Below are 16175 nucleotides of genomic sequence, written 5' to 3' on the forward strand. Positions count from 1 at the left end.
TGGAAGAGACCATCTGGTTCAGTCTGCTGGTTCTCCAGGTGAGAGAGAGCCCTGTAGCCTGGCCCACGAGGCCTCGTGTCCCCACCCTCGCCTGTCCCTCACCCCTGTGCTCTTGTCACCCTTGAATGATTAGCCTTTGCATGTGCTCCTTACTCTGACTGGAAGAGCCCGGCCTGGCCTATTAGAGCAGGAAAAACTGCGGTTATGGAGAAGAGCTTTTCCCTAACTTATAGTTATGGACGTTTCTCCTGGAATAGGGCAAAGCCAAGGGGGCCCTGAGATTATTGCTATGGACTGGATGTTGCTGCCCCCTTCCCTCTGCCCCTCCTCCAAATTCATATGTTGAAATTCTAACTCCCAATGTGATGGTATTAGGAGGTGGGGCCTTTGGGAGGGGGGTGGTTAGGTCGTGAGGGCAGAGCCCCCATGAATGGGATTAGTGCCCTTATAAGAAGAGGTAGAGGGGCACCCGAGTGGTTCAGTTGGTTAAGCATCCAACTTCGGCTCAGGTCATGATTTCACCATTCATGAGTTCTAGCCCTACACTGGGCTCTGTGCTGATAGCTCAGAGCCTGGAGCCTGCTTCAGATTCTGTGTCTCCCTCTCTCTCTGCCCTCCCCTGTTCACACTCTGTCTCTCTCCTAAAAATAAATAAACATTTAAAAAAAATAAAGAAGGGGTAGAGAGAGATCTCTTTCCACATACACAGACAGAGGAAAGGCCAGATGAGGACATAACAGAAAGTCAGCCTTCTGCAAGGTAGGGAGAGAGCTCTCATCAGGCACCAGATTAGCTGGCGCCTTGGTCCCTGACTTCCAGTCTCCAGAACTATGAGGGATCTCTGCTGCTTTTTTAATGTTTGTTTATTTTTGAGAGAGACCAACACAGCGCGCGAGTCAGGAAAGAACAGAGAGAGAGGGAGATACAGAATCCAAAGCAGGCTCCAGGCTCCAAGTTGTTGATAAACCCAGAGCCCAACGAGGGTCTCAAGCTGCAAGATCATGACCTGAGCTGAAGTTGGTCACTTATCTGACTGAGGGACACCCCATGAGGGACCTCTGCTGTTTAAAGCCCCCTGGTATATGATATGTTGTTATGGTAGCCTGAGCAGACTAAAACAATTATGGAACTTCTTAGGGAGGGATGGTGAATAATGTTGGGTCAAAACCTCTCATTTTGCTCATTTATTCATTTATAAATATTGAGTATTTTTATGGCAAGCCTTGGGAATACAATGATGCATGAAATAGAAATAGTCTCTGATCTTATAGAAATTCATTTATTGGAGGGACAAACATTAAAGAGATAACATTAAAATTTTGGTTGTGAATAGGGCCATGAAGATGTATAATGGGCCATGACGACATCTAACAGTGGGCCCTCAGTTTGGGGAGGTCAGCAAAGGTTTCTCTGAGAGAGTGTTATTTCAGCCGAGGCTTGGAGTACAAGTAGAGCTTAGCCTGATGAAAAAGTGAGATGGGGGAACCATTCTAGAAAGAGGGAACAGGGCGTGGGCCTGAAGTGGTGGCTGAGCCAGGGCTGGCAGAAAACAGATGCTGTGGCTGCGAGCCCTGTGTTCTTTCCGCTGCCCCAGGCTGGGCTTGTTCTAGTCCTGTATTGGTTGTGTACTCACTCTGGAGAGGGGAGTTTCCATATGTGAGGGTGTGCATCCCAGAAGGGGAAGCAGGGTGGCCCCTCGCATGGAGGGCTGGGTTCTCATGGAAAGGAAGAAAACTGGAAGAGGAAGCTAGGGAAGGAAGGTTGAGGAATTTACCTGGGGGTCCAGATCAGGATTGAAAGGGAGGGCCAGATGAGACATCAGGATCAGTTGTTGACTCAGCAGTGTGACCATTTCTTCCAAGCTTGTTCTAGAAAGGGTTAATGGCAACTCAGAGACATAGCTTCATTGTTTCCCTTTTTGGTACATATGCTAGGATCACAAAACCTCATGTTTTCCTATCCCCCTTTAAGTCTGGTTTTCTTGCTCTATTCCTTCTCTTCTTTTTCTTCTCTACTTCCTGTTGAGTACCTTATGTATGATACTCTAGTATGGTGCTGGGTGCTGAGATTACAAAGTCAGTAAGAGATGACCCCTGCCAATAGAGAGCCTGGGACCCACAGAGTGAGAGGAGTGGTGTGCAAAGGAGCAGCAGCTACTATCAGGGTGTCAGCCAAGAGAGCCTTGCCAAAGATTTGGGACCATGTGGATGGATGACCCAAGCAAAGAGTTGACCCTTACCTGCCTCATCAAGCCCTTGTTACCTTTGGATAGCAGGTTGGGAACTCTGTGAAGATACACATCAGGCTTTCTGAGGAGGACCCAGGTGCCCAGGGATGGATGGGTGAGTGGATGGATGGATGGGTGGGTGGATGTTCATACTACAGTACTAGTGAAAGGGTCCCTGAGAACAGGAAAGGAGAGACCCAGGTGTAATTAAGGATCCTGTCATCTCCCACCCATTGCTAGTTGACAGTTTCAGTTTCTCAAAGTCCTGTGTATGGTTTACTGGTGTAGAGACCCTTCTGCAGGGTGAAGCTTCAGTGTTCAAAGAAGATCTATCAGGTTTCTGAATTAGATTTGGAACCTTTATTTCTGGTGGCTTGTGGTCTCATGAGTGACTTTCATCCATACATAGGGTGGTGTCTGGTTAAGAGGAATTGGTGGTGCTTAGTTTTTTTTTAATTTTTTAAATGTTTGTTTATTTTTGAGAGAGACAGAGTGTGAGTAGGGGAAAGGCAGAGAGAGAGGGAGACACAGAATCCGAAGCAGGCTCCAGGCTCTGAGCTGTCAGCACAGAGCTGGACATGCGGCTCAAACTCACAAACTGTGAGATCATGACCTGATCCGAAGTTGGACACTTAACCTAATGAGCCACCCAGGCACCCCTAAATTTTTTTAATTAAAATTTTTTTTTAATTTTAGAGAGAAAGAGGCACAAATAGGAGAGGGTCAGAGAGAAAGTGAGAGAGAGAGAGAGAGAGAGAGAGAGAATCTTAAGCAGGCTCCATGCTCAGTGCAGAGCCTGACGTGGGGCTTTATCCCAAGACCCTGGGATCATGACCTGAGCTGAAATGAAAAGTCCAACACTCAACTGACTGAGCCACCCAGGCACCCCACTGGTGGTTTTTTAAAAGGAGATTGGGCTGCTTTTGCCCACCCAGGATCCCATGCCAGCGAGAAGAATCCTGCTGGTGGCTGAGTGGCATGTGGCCCTGCCTGGCAAATGAGGGGAGACTGGGATGCAGAAATCATTTTATCTTTCTGTTTAGCCTGAGGCTGTTAGCTTTTATGAAGCAGCCCTGCCCCCAGGATACCTCCTTTCATGTCTAGTTCTGGAGGGTTCCTGCTTGCCTCTTCCTCAGTCATCCCATTCCTCTGTGCTTCCCTCTGTCTGGGCCACAGACTCCATATCTTCTCTATGCAACATCTGATTGGGTCCCTTCCGTTGAGTGTATATTCCCACCTTGCCCAGTTAGGAACCTGACCTTCCTGGTGGACTTCCTTTTCAAATTACCAGCTCAACCTTCTTTTCTCAAATGAACAATTCTTTTGTGATGTAAATAGTTACCTCTCCTTCCCATGATTGCTGTTTTGCAAAAGTTTTTTTTATATTGCATTTGCTTACTGTGGAGGTGTATTTGTTTTATAGGAGTCCTTTTAAATGGCTGGGGATGAGAACGACACTGGCTTCTAACAAACTGGTCTAGTATGCTCTCCAGGCTGTGATGGTTCAGTTGGCATCATGGTAGAGTCTCTGTAATAAAGAATCACATTAAAGCAAAGTTATATTTCCTACAATCAATTCCATCAAGTAATGCACTAAGGATTTTTGGAAAGAGAAACCTAATTCTTTAAAAGGAGAGAGAGGAGGACAAGAGAAGAGGATATAAAAGAACCCTAAACAATTCAGTTATACTAATGACCCTTGTATTATTATAGCAATATTACTTACAAATAAAAGCCAAAGAGGAAAAACAAGCTGTGTTTGCTCGATGTACTCTCTGTTCCCTGCCTTGTTTTTCTGCTCTAAAGTATAGCACTGTGTTGACGTAGGGATGTAACTGCTATGAATATTGATGGCAGCAAAAGCCTTTTTTCTCTGTCTGGCCTAGTAAATAAAGCAGAAGGGATAAAAAGGGAAGAGGAATTGTAAAACTAGCGTGCTGTTTTTAGCTTATCTTGTTCGCGTAGAATTCTAAGTCTTGAAAACAGATTGACAATCTACATTTGGTGGTCAGGGTCTAATTTGAGTACAGTGAATTGGTATTTTCAGGGATTTTTGCTTCTGGTTCAAGTAACAGAATTGCTTTCTCCTTTTAGCTCTCATAGCTGTCACTGCCCCCATTGAAGCCTTCCGGGATCTCTCCTCCCTAGCCAGGAGCAAAGTTGGTCCTGGTGTGAGGCTCACAGGGAATATGGAGAGTAAAGAAGGGAGTTGCTGGAGGTTTGGAGGCTCACGTGTGTCTGGAGGGCACGACTGTGTAGAAGGAGAAGGGTCCTGGTCAAGGAGGGTTCTGGCGGTCTGGTGAAGGGTATTGGGTACGTGGGATGAGCTAGGCTGAGGATGGGACCAGTTGAGAGTTCTGGGGGCAGCATGGGTATGGAGGTTGGGGTGAGTGAGGTTCTATATATTGAAAACACACTGACTCTGACTAACTCACATCACAAAAGAGTTTATTAGACCTCTCTGATGGTGTTCAAGGATAAAAGGGAGCTCTGGAGGACAGGTTAAGGACAACAGAGACCCGGGAGGGAAGAACTGATGAACTGGCTTTTTGCAAGACCAGTGGGAAGTCAGGAATGAGGGTGAAGGCTGGAGTCCAGCAGTGGTTGGACGGTGGCTCTGGTGGTAAAGAGGGAGGATGTGGGGCGAAACGTGGGGAAGGTCAGGCCAGGTGACAGAGGGGTAGCACTTTGGTAGCAGGGCGGCTTAGCCCACCTAGTAGTGGTCACATACAGCAAAGCAAAGTCCTGGTGAAGGAGGAATGAACTAGTTAGTCCCTTGGCCTTGTCAGAGTGCTCAAGATGTACAACTGCTCTTTCAGTTACCTGTCTTGGGACATTCTCAGTGTTTATGTTTGAAACCTTCCCTTCCCCACCAGACTAAACCTTTAGGGGACCGTGGTGGAGCCATTTTTCTAATCCTGGCTCCTGGTATGGGGTCTGTTATGTAGAATAGGTGCTCACTGAGTGTTTCCTGAGCCAAATTTATTTGACCTCTTGCACTGGGCATCTTAATAAGTGAATTCCATGACTTCCATTTTCCTAAGGTATTGCTTACTTTCCTCAGGTCCCACAGGGTAGAATTAATATTTGTGGAGGACTTTATGGCCCACGTGGAAGAGTTTTAATTGCTGATGGTTTTTCATTGAGTTATTAAGTAGCCTCTTGCCAGGGAATGCCTCTTATAAAATTAATTGCACACATCCCAGTGGGTTGGTATTTCTATTAAAGCTGAAGCTGCATAAAGAAAACCTTTATAAAAGAGGAAAGGAGTCAACATTTTTAGACCTGCTGATGGATGTGTTCTCTGGACTCACAGAGTTGCATGAATTGGAATGGGAAGGATTCTAAGAGTCACCTAGCCTGAGGGCTGAATCTCAGAGATCTGGGCAGCCAGATGGGAATGGCTGCCGGGGCTGGTAGGAGGGAAGGACACAGAGGCTGAACCCAGGCTCCCTGGGACGGTGTATGGCGACCACTTGGCAGTGTCAGCTGGGAGAGGCCACATGCCAGTATGCAGGCAGGGGATTTGCCATCCTGAATATGCTCCCCTTCTGTGCTGGTGAGGAAGTTTAGGTCCAGAGGAGAGGAGGCACTTGCCAAGGTCACATTGCTGCTCTGAGACAAAGAGGACCCTGGATTAGAAATCAGGTGTAAACCCAAGAGGAAGAGAGAGGGTCAAAGCAGATGCACCTTCCTTTCGTCCAAAGGACATTCTGTTCAAAGCCACTGTTGAGATCTTTGTTGTACCCTTGTGCTTTTCTGGGCCTAATTTGGCAATCTCAGGAGGAAAACATGCTGCATTTTGCAAATGTGTGCAAATAACAAACATGCCCGTTATGTCCTAGGCAGACTCATTGCACACGCATCAGGGCAGGTGGCAAAATGCAGTCATGCAGCCTGGAATGAAAAGTGTTTTACACTTAGCTGCTTATGAGAAATTCAGTGTTAGAATTAAAACGCTTTCCTGGCACAGGTGCTGTGTTAATGGTGCCATTTCTCATAATAAAACTTTGCTTGGAGAAAATGCTTATATCTCAGAGATATTGAATCTAATTCCTGTCTCTTTTTCTTCTTCTCTCCACGCCCCCCCCCTTTTTGTTTCTCTTTACAGGAAAAAGTAGAATATGCCTTCCTGATTATTTTTACAGTCGAGACATTTTTGAAGATTATAGCATATGGATTATTGCTACATCCTAATGCTTATGTTAGGAATGGATGGAATTTACTGGATTTTGTTATAGTAATAGTAGGGTAAGTCCCTTTTATTTTGGGGAAATGTTTGGAAGATGGGAGGCATGGAGCAATGAAAAACACAGTCTTTTGAGGGAACATGGTTGCTCCTCTCTGCCAGCAATTGTGGCCGGAACCTGCCGGGAGTGTTTTGGAGTGATGCTGGTGATGGGTGATGCTGCTATCTGCCTCTGGGAAGAGACCAGTTTGAATCCCCTCATTGTTTTTACTTCCCTTCCAGTAATGTATTAAAGGAGGAAGTTGAAGCTCTTGATTTAAGAGGGTTTCATTTTACAAGGCCTTGGGTCTTCACAAACAGGCCAGCCATGCTAGCGGTTAGACTCAAATGAGTAGAACTCTTATACTTAGCACTCTGTTAGTTTTAAAAAAAAACACAAAACACTAAAACAGTAATAAATCCTTCACAGAAGTGAGATACTCTGCTATTTAACATCCCTTGAGCAAAGCTATTAATTTTTTTTTTTTTTTTTTTTTTTTTTTGCTGACTGGTGGGAAAAACTTTGGCATGCTACCATCCATTTGAAATAACAAAACAAGTGTCTGAATAATATCAGGTATCTGGCATGAAATGAAATAAGCTGGAAAATGCAGAGAAAGTAGGCATTATTCTGAAATCCTGTCACAGGAAGAGACACACCAACAGTTTTAGTTAAAGGAGGGTATTAAAAAACAGTGGCCTGTGTTGTGTTATTCTGATCCTTCCACACCTGGAAATTTTGCCAGCAAGAGGAAAAACTGAATCTGTGTCAGAGGAGTGCTAGGCCTTTGGACCAAATACCCAGATAGGAAAAGAAGATCTATCCCTTCATAGAGTCTTCATTATCTAGCAGTAAAGTGGGTTGCTCCTAAAATTATATTTGGTCCTACAGAGAGATCGTTAAATGACCTCTCTGTTTTCATCTCCATAACTTTGTTCAACTGCCTTTTGAAATTGAGCAAAGTAATTTTTCTTATGGGTTGTTTTTTAAAATCATGAATACTTTGGCTTTCCATGGGAGACAGCTGGATGTTAGGAGAGTGGGATAAATTTTAAGCCTGTTCTTTCAAACCTAGGAAGTTCAAATGGAATCCAAAATGGTGGCCCAGTGGGATAATTAGACTTAAGGGAAAAAAATTTCAGCTTTTGCAAAAACTACCACAGTACATGGTGCCTACAGTATTACCACAAAGGTAGTGCAGCTAAAGTGAACAAGTAGTAGGTATGTCTGTACCTTCCTGTATTTGGTGAACTCTAATGAGGAATGGCAAGCAGGAGCCTTGCAAGTCTCTTGGTTCTGGAACAATCTCACTGTACCTCTTCTGACCCAGGACTTTCTGTTCAGCTACAGGATGGAGATGCTTAGCTCCGTTTCTTTTATCCCTACCCTACAGTTACCTCAGCTTTCTACCTGGAGATATTTTTCAGACTATAGAAGAGCACAAAGACATGGAACTGAACAGAGGATGGTGGTCTCATTGCATTGAGGAGACAGAGACAAGAATCCAGTAAGGCCAGTGGGGCTGAAATTTGACAGGTGTAGCATGGGAGGAGAAGGGAAAGGGCTTTTCAGGGAAAGAGTTCCATAAATATGCTTTGGAGTCCTCTTGAGCTTTGCCTGAAGTGTAATCTACACTTACAGGGAGTGAGAGTCCATGAGGCCAGTCAAATAATGCTATTAGGGAGAAAAAGAAAAGCTGGAGACTATAAGCTGAATAATAACTAGAGCTCACACAGGTCTGGGAGATGTTCAAGTTATGACCAGCAAGAATAGAAGGACCTCAATAGACACCCTGGACTGTCATTAGAGAGCCCAGAATGGCCATTAGTAGCAGGGGTTGGGAAAATATGGCCAACAGGACAAATTCAGCCTGCCACAAATTTTTGTAAATAAAGTTTTATTGTAACATAGTCACGCGTGTTTGTTTACACAGTTGAATTGAATAGTTTAGGTCCACAAAGCCTGAACTATTTACTCTCTGGCCCCTTACAGAACAGTTTTGCCAACCCCTGCTATAGAGTAATGGTCACCTGAATTCCTTTCTAAAAATGGTTGAGAAGAAGCCTGAAAAGGAGCCAACTGAGGTGCATAACAAACTGCCTGCGAAAACAAAACTCAAAACTCTTTAAAAGAAGATGACAAAATATAGATACTTAGCTATTGTCTAGCATTCAGTCAAATATTATAGCCATATTAAGACATATGACCCATAAGGAGGAAATTCCATCTGTAGAAACAGACCTAGAAATGACAAAGATGGTGGAATTAATAGAGAATTGCTTTACAAGACTTTAAAAATAGCTATTATGAATATGTATATGGACCTAAAGGAATACATGGCCACAATGCGAAATGATGGGACAATATTAGAAAGAACCACATGGGACTTTGAGAGCTGAAAATTTCCCCTGGATTGGCATAATAGCAAATTAGATACAATAGAAGAAAAACATCAAGGAGCTTGAAGACCTAGCAATAACACAAAGAATGTTGACAGAGAAAAACTGAACATGCCCTGGATGACCTGTGGGGCAATATCAGGTGGTCCAACATATGTATATTTGGGGTCTCAAAGGAGAGGAGATAGAGGAGAGACAGAAAAAATTTTTAAATGACTCCAAATTTTCTAAATGTGATGAAAAACATAAACTCACAAATTCAAGAAGCTCAACAAAGCTCGAGCAAAGTAAACATGAAGAAAGCTACATCAAAGTATGTCATAATCATAATGAAATTGCTCAAAACCAAGGATAAAGAGAAAATCTGAAAAAGTAATCAGAGAAAAAGACATCCCTAGACTTCTCATCAGCACCATACAAGCTGGAAGACAATAGAGAGAGATCTTTAAAGTGCTAGGGAAAATGTCAACCTAGAATTCTTATTCAGTAAAGATATCTTTCCAAATTGAAGTAAAAACAGACTTTTTCAGACAAACCAAAGCTGAGAATTCACCACCAATAAACCCTCATCTCAACAATTACTAAAGGAATTTCTTCACACTGAAGGAAAGTGAAACCAGGTAGAAATTATGGATCTATTAAAAAGAAATGAAGAATGCCAGAAAGGGTAAATTCATGGGTAAATAAAAAAAAGTTTTTTTCTCATTTTAAAATCTCTTTAAAAGTACTTGATTATTTATGGCACAAGTAGTAACAATGTATTGAGGAGTTTGCAGCTTCTATGAAAGTAAAATATGTAACAACAATAGCACAAAGGACAGAAAGAAGGAAAAAGCCATGTACGTTTGAAAAGAGCTTATACAGTTGGTGGTCAATATGATAAAATATTATCTGAACGTAGACTGTATTAAGTTCAAGATGTATATTGTAAACCCTAGAGCACAGGCTGGCAAAATTTAGCCTGTAAGCCAAATATGGTTTATTGCCTTTTTTATTTTTCACATTGACAAAGTATTTTCCTGCGTGCTTTGGAAGATTGTTTTATTGGAAGACAGTCAGACTCACTCATATCTATTTGGCTATTTGGTGTTAGGATGGCAAAGTTGAATAGTTGTGACAGGGACCCTGTGGCCTGAAAATTCTAAAATAGTTGCTATCTGACACTCTACAGATTTTTGCTGACACTTGCCCTAGTGCAGCCACTAGAAAAATAAAAATATATGGTTAATAAGCCTGTGTTGGATATTAAATGGAATTTTTAAAAGTTCAATTAATTCAAAAAAGTCAGGTATGAATTAAAGAAGAACAATGGGCAGGGCAAACAGAAAACAAACAGCAAGATAGTAGATTTAAATCCAGCTAAATCCTTATAAGAGTCCAGAGTTTATCAGATTTTATATGTAAAAACCAGACCCAACTCTATAGTGTTGACAAGAACCCTAACTTATAAAGACACAAATAATTTGAAATTCAAAGGCCAGAAAAATATATGCCATGTGAAAATTAATCAGAATAAAGGTAGAGTGGCAATATTAGTCCAACAAAGTAGACTTGAGAACAAGGAATATTATCCAGGAAAAAGACATTTCATAGTGATGAAAGAATTCTTTCATGAAGATGTAATAACCCTAAGTGTGTGTGTGTGTGTGTGTGTGTGTGTGTGTGTGTGTATGCGCCTAATAACAAGGCTTCAAAATACACTAAAACTGAAAAGAACTTAAGGTGGAATGGACAAATCTGTACATTTTAATACTTCTCTCTTGAAGGGTGTTGATAGAACATCTAGACAGAAAATCACTAGGTATATAGGGATATATGAACAGTACCATCAACAAACTTGACTTAATTGGCATTTTTAGAACATACTACTCAAGACCAGAATGCACATTCTTTTCACATGCATATACATGAAACATTGACCAAGAAATATTATGGGCCATAAAATAAGTCTTAATGAATTTAAGAACAGCAAAATCATACAAAATTATGTGCTCTAAATGAATTTAGCAGTGTTTCTGGGTAGAAGGTTAGTATTTAAAAAGTATTTAAAAACCTATATGCTAGTTGAACCAATAGAAAATGAAATTTTAAAGACATTATTTACTATAGCATCAAAAAGCATGAAATATTTAGGGGAAAATAACACATTGCAAATGACTAAACTTTGCTGAGAGAAATGAAAGAATACCTAAATAAATGGAATGTTGTACGGTGTTCATGGATTGGAAGACTCAATTATTGTTAGGATATCACTTCTTCTCAAACTTTGCTATAGACTGAATCTAAATCCCAGCAAGATTTCTGTAGATTGACAGATTTATTTTAAAACTGATACAGTAATTAGAGAGGCCCTAAACTAGACAAAGAAATGTTTAAGAACTAAGCTGGAACCTGATCTTTAGGCTTGCTATAAAACTCCGGTAGCCAAGACTGATGTTGGCATAAGAAGTAGATATAAAGATCAATGGGATAGACTAGGGAATCTAGAAATAGACCCATATGTATGTGAGCAATTGATTTTAGACAAAGCTGCCTTGATAATTCAATGAGTTGAATTATAAATTCTGGTTAGTTTTCAACAAATGGCAATGGAACAACTATTTATCCACATGAAAAAAAGAAGAATACTTATTCCTACCTAATAACCTACACAAATATTACCTTAAAATGGATCATAGGCCTATATGTAAAAGTTAAAAATATAGAATGTAAAAATATAAAATATAAAATGTAAAAATATAGATTTTTATGACTTAGGGCGGGCAAATTTCTTAGGAACCAAAAAGTACTAGCCAAAAAAGAAATAATTAAAATTTTGGAGCTTATCAAAATTTATAATTTTTCTTGAAAAGATTGTGTGAGGAAAATTAAAAATTAAGCACAGACTGGGAAAAAATATTCACAATACAGATATATGACAAAGGACTTGCATTCAGAATATATAAAGATCTCTTATAACCCATTAGTAGGAAGACAACCCAGTATATAAATGGGCAAAAGATTTGAATAGATCTCCACAAAAGAAGATGTGTAAATGGTCAACAAGCACCTGAAAAGATGTTCTACATCATTAGAATTAGAGAAGTACAAATTAAAACCACAATGACGCACTACGTACCTACCAGCATTACTAAATATAAAAAGACTGACAATACCAAATGTTAGCCAAGATATGGAGCAACTGGAACTCTCATACACTACTTGTAGAAATGGAAAATGGCACAGTCACTTTGGAAAATTTTGCCAGTTTCCTCTAATGTTAATCATACACCAACCACACGACCATATTACCAGTATTACTCTTAGGTACTTACCCAAATAAATGAAAACACATGTTCCCAAAGACTTTATTCATAATGGAGAAAAACTGGAAACAAGACAAATATCTCTTAACAGGTGAATGGATACATTCATTGTAGTACATTTATGTACTACATATGTACCCCATTATGTACATTTATGTACTACATTATGTACATTTATGTACTACAATGGGATATCACCGAACAATGAAAAGAAATGAACTGTGGATAAATGTAACAACTTGGATAAATCTCAAAAATATGGTGAGCAAAAGAAGTTAAAAGAAGAACATATACTATATGATTTCATTTGTAAAAGGTTCTAGAAAAGGGAAAAGACAACCCAAAGTGATAAGCAGCCAATCAGTGGATATCTAAGTTTGAGCTGAGAGGGAGGTGATTGCACAGAGGCATCAAAGAACTGTTGGGGATGGTGGAATTGTCCTGTATCTTGACTGTGGTGTTTGTACTTGGACCTCTGTGTTTGTCAAGAATCCTCTCACTGTATACTTTAAACAAGTGCATTTTATATATAAATTGATCTGCAATAAAATTAAAAAGTAACTCATCTGGGAAATTAAAGTAGGAATGGACTCATTGGTCTTTCTTAATAAATGCAAAGAACTTTAGAACATCAGATTATTTTTCATCTAAAATATGCACTAAATTGTAGTCAAAGAGCAGAAGAAAAGTTAAAAAAAGAAAACTTACTATGTCTTCATGTGCATCAAATTTCTACTCCCTAAAGTTTCCAACTACAGGATGTATCTCAATCCAGTGGATTTTCCATTCCAAGCCAACTGTGACCTATTGCTTTTGTCAAGATTCCCACTAACAGAGACATTAAGAAAGTAATTGATACTTCTAAAATGTTAACTGTAATGATGTGACCACAAGAGTACTCAATGGGTTTACCAGAGCTGATAGTGTTCCCTGTATAGAAAAGTTTATTCCACCCACCTAAAGCTTCAGTCAACATATATTTCAAGCATTCAGGCTCATCACTTAAGCTTTGTGAAGAAGGACGTGGGGGCTCATTCTGTTGCTGCTAGGTATCTCCTTGCCTTTTTCTCCTGTGTTGGGATAAACTTAATAACAGTCTAGGATCAAATACTTTGTCTTCATGTCCTGAGCTCTCTAGGCATGTGGTACTTTTTTTTGTTGGGGGTGGAGGGCGTAAGTGGTAAAGGGAGTAGAATCACAGAGTTTAGAATGGGAAAGGCAGGGCTCTGGTTCATTTAATTCCAGTTTTTTCATTTTACAGAGGGGGAAACTGAGGCCCAGAGAAGGAGAGGAGCTTTCCTAGTGCCTGCTAACTCTTAGGAATGGAAGCCAGCCCAACCCCTTATACTCTTGGCTGTCAGGAAAAGGCAGCCAGCTTCCCTCTCTGACTCAGGTTCCTCTGTAATGGGAGAGAGACACCATTCACCTGTTATGAAGGGCATTGCTGAAAACGAGGGGTAAAAGGACCATGATGTATGTCCTGTAAAACACTGATATTTGAAAGTGATCTTCAGTCACCACCTGCATAAATTACTTTCCTAACCCTTTGGGATGAAAATTCCTGCGGCTGACACATTTCAGAAGAGTTTGAGGTTTTCTTTCTTCTGTTTTGTTTTTGCAAAGCTATGAACTTGTTTTGGAGGGGAGACTTTTAACTTGAGCCTTGCTGCAGGGGTTTAGAGTAATAAAAAAAAAACCCTATACTAATGAGAGAAACCAGTTATAAGTTTGGTCTATTTCCCTAGTCATAACTAGGGAGAGCCCATCTGAAGGTTTGAGAAGGTAGAGACTTGATTTATTCCCCCCTAGCGCCACCTCCCTCTCCCCCTGCCTGGGTCACTGCTAATTGCCATAGTGTTGTTAAAACAAATGGCTGGTCTTTAAATGCCCCAGAGCGATATGACTGTGCCCAATCAGGACTGTAATCAGACCACCCTGTATTTTATGGACTTAGTGTCTTGGCAATCCAGAGGCATGCCAGTGAGGGCAGAGTTTCTACTTTGGCTGCTAATTAAACTTTAGAAACCTTTTCTCTGTTGTTGGGCCAATCATCCCCACAATCTGATTGGCCAGAGTTGATTCTATTTGAAATGGGCAAATTTATATTTATTCTGAAAAACAAGCAATAATTCCAAAGAACAAATGTTTATTTGAAAGAGCAAAAGTAACTGTCAAGTGAGCAGATTGTCTGAAAATAGCTTTATCCTAAAAACCTTCGGAGAGTAGGAAAAAATGTGTTGTGGCTGCCAGATACAATATTATGCACATTTCAAAAGAGAAGATGACGATATTAATACCTTACCTTGGTTTACTGCTTCTGGCCTTTGCACATCTCCTCAGCATCTGTGATTTACATCATTCCTTGAACATCCCTCCCTTGGAGGGTGGAGGTGGGTGTGGGTGTGTCGGTGGCTGTACCAGAAATGGTATAACACATTGATTAAGATTCAGTACTTTGAAGTCAATATTCACCCATTGATTTACTCATCAGATAAGTTTTGAGTGGCTTCTGTGTTAAGAACCGTTCTGGGCACTAGGCTTGAACAGACTAAATGAGCAAATGAGCAACACAGATTAAAAGTCCCTGCCCTCATGGGACCCACATCCTAGTGGGGCTGACACACCTGGATTTCATACAATAGTTCTACCCTAGTAGTGTGACCTTGGGCAAGTTACTTGTTCTCATCAAGTTTGTTTCCTCACTTGTGAAATAATAAGAATTACTACTGCATAGCACTTTGTGAAGATTGAGATAATGATGTATAAAGTGCTTGCACCTAGTGAATGTGTATAAATGGTAGCCGCCATGTTTGTTTCCTTGTTACTTCTGTTTGGGCAATTCCACTTGTCATCATTGGATCCATGGTGAGCCCCTCTTCTGTGGGGTCTGACTTGGTCAGGGATGCTCTGTTGGCAGGAAAACAGATGACTCAGTCCTTGTTGCCAGTCTTGTTACATGTAGGGGTTGCTTTCGGGATTCAAATGCTTGCCTTTGCCTTGCTTCCCCTTTATTTAGGCAGCAGCCCCACAGAATTAGCCCTTGTTCAGAAATAACTACTATTATCATCCTGTTTTGCTTCCCTGGGTGACAGACTCTAACAATTCTTCCTTTCTTCCTTTTTTCAGATTGTTTAGTGTAATTCTGGAACAATTAACCAAAGAAACAGAAGGCGGTAACCACTCCAGTGGCAAGTCAGGAGGCTTCGATGTCAAAGCCCTCCGAGCCTTTCGAGTGTTACGACCACTTCGACTAGTGTCAGGAGTACCCAGTAAGCACGTCTTGTTTCCTAAAGCCAGGCGTTTGTTGACTTGTTTTTCTTCTGGGTGGGGCTCAGGATTCTGGAGCTGAGTGTTGCCAGGTGAGTTGCTGTGTGCCAGCCAGGGGGTCCGCAGATGACCACGGAAGCCTTCACAGTTCACAACACACTTTTGCTTGTGTGGTCATTTTGGACCCCAGTGATAGCCCCAAGAAGGGGCCAGTGGCAACTGTTGTCTTCCTGATATTGCAGGAGAATCTTCTCTCGCACAGACATGTAGTGAGTGGTGACACAGGGCCTTGAGTTCAGGCTTCCTGCTTCCAGTCTGGTTTTCCTCTTTGGACACCTTGCTGCTGCAGCCTCCTCCTGCTCCCAGGCCTGCCCCCTCTGAAAATGGTGGTTTGTGCAGAGGAGGGTGACAGAGGGCTCACAACCAACTGCCTTTCTTCAAAGCAAGCAGCAGCAGGAGGCTGGACTCCCAAAGAGTCTACTCTGCTCTCCACTATTAAGAGTTGTGCCCATCTGGCTCTTGGGAGGGGAGAGGTGGATGCTTCTGGGTCTTCCCTGGGGTTCTGTAGGACTGGCTCGCAGGTTGTTGTGAGGACTGAAAGGGATAATATGGGGAGAGTCCCCAGTTCAAGGTCTGGAGCACAGAGGTGGCCCTCCGTGGTGAGAGATGCTGTTTTCTCCACTAGGGTGTGTACCCCTCCATGCCAAGTCCTAGTCTGCTTTTTGCTCTGGATGTCTAGGCCAGGTCG

General features: G+C 41.6%; 1 protein-coding gene across 7 annotated transcripts in view; it reads left to right on the forward strand.

Annotated features, from left to right (window-relative positions):
- CACNA1D (calcium voltage-gated channel subunit alpha1 D) overlaps positions 1 to 16175 on the forward strand; it is a 304424-nt gene that overhangs the window by 140527 nt on the left and 147722 nt on the right. For all 7 annotated transcript variants that reach the window (XM_043587647.1, XM_043587641.1, XM_043587643.1 and 4 more), the window contains exons 4-5: positions 6339 to 6478; positions 15287 to 15429. In XM_043587647.1, the coding sequence (XP_043443582.1) occupies positions 6339 to 6478; positions 15287 to 15429 (283 nt within the window). The remainder of the gene's footprint in view (positions 1 to 6338; positions 6479 to 15286; positions 15430 to 16175) is intronic.

The sequence above is a fragment of the Prionailurus bengalensis genome, chromosome A2 (genome assembly GCF_016509475.1).
Source record: "Prionailurus bengalensis isolate Pbe53 chromosome A2, Fcat_Pben_1.1_paternal_pri, whole genome shotgun sequence".
Lineage (NCBI taxonomy): Eukaryota > Metazoa > Chordata > Mammalia > Carnivora > Felidae > Prionailurus > Prionailurus bengalensis.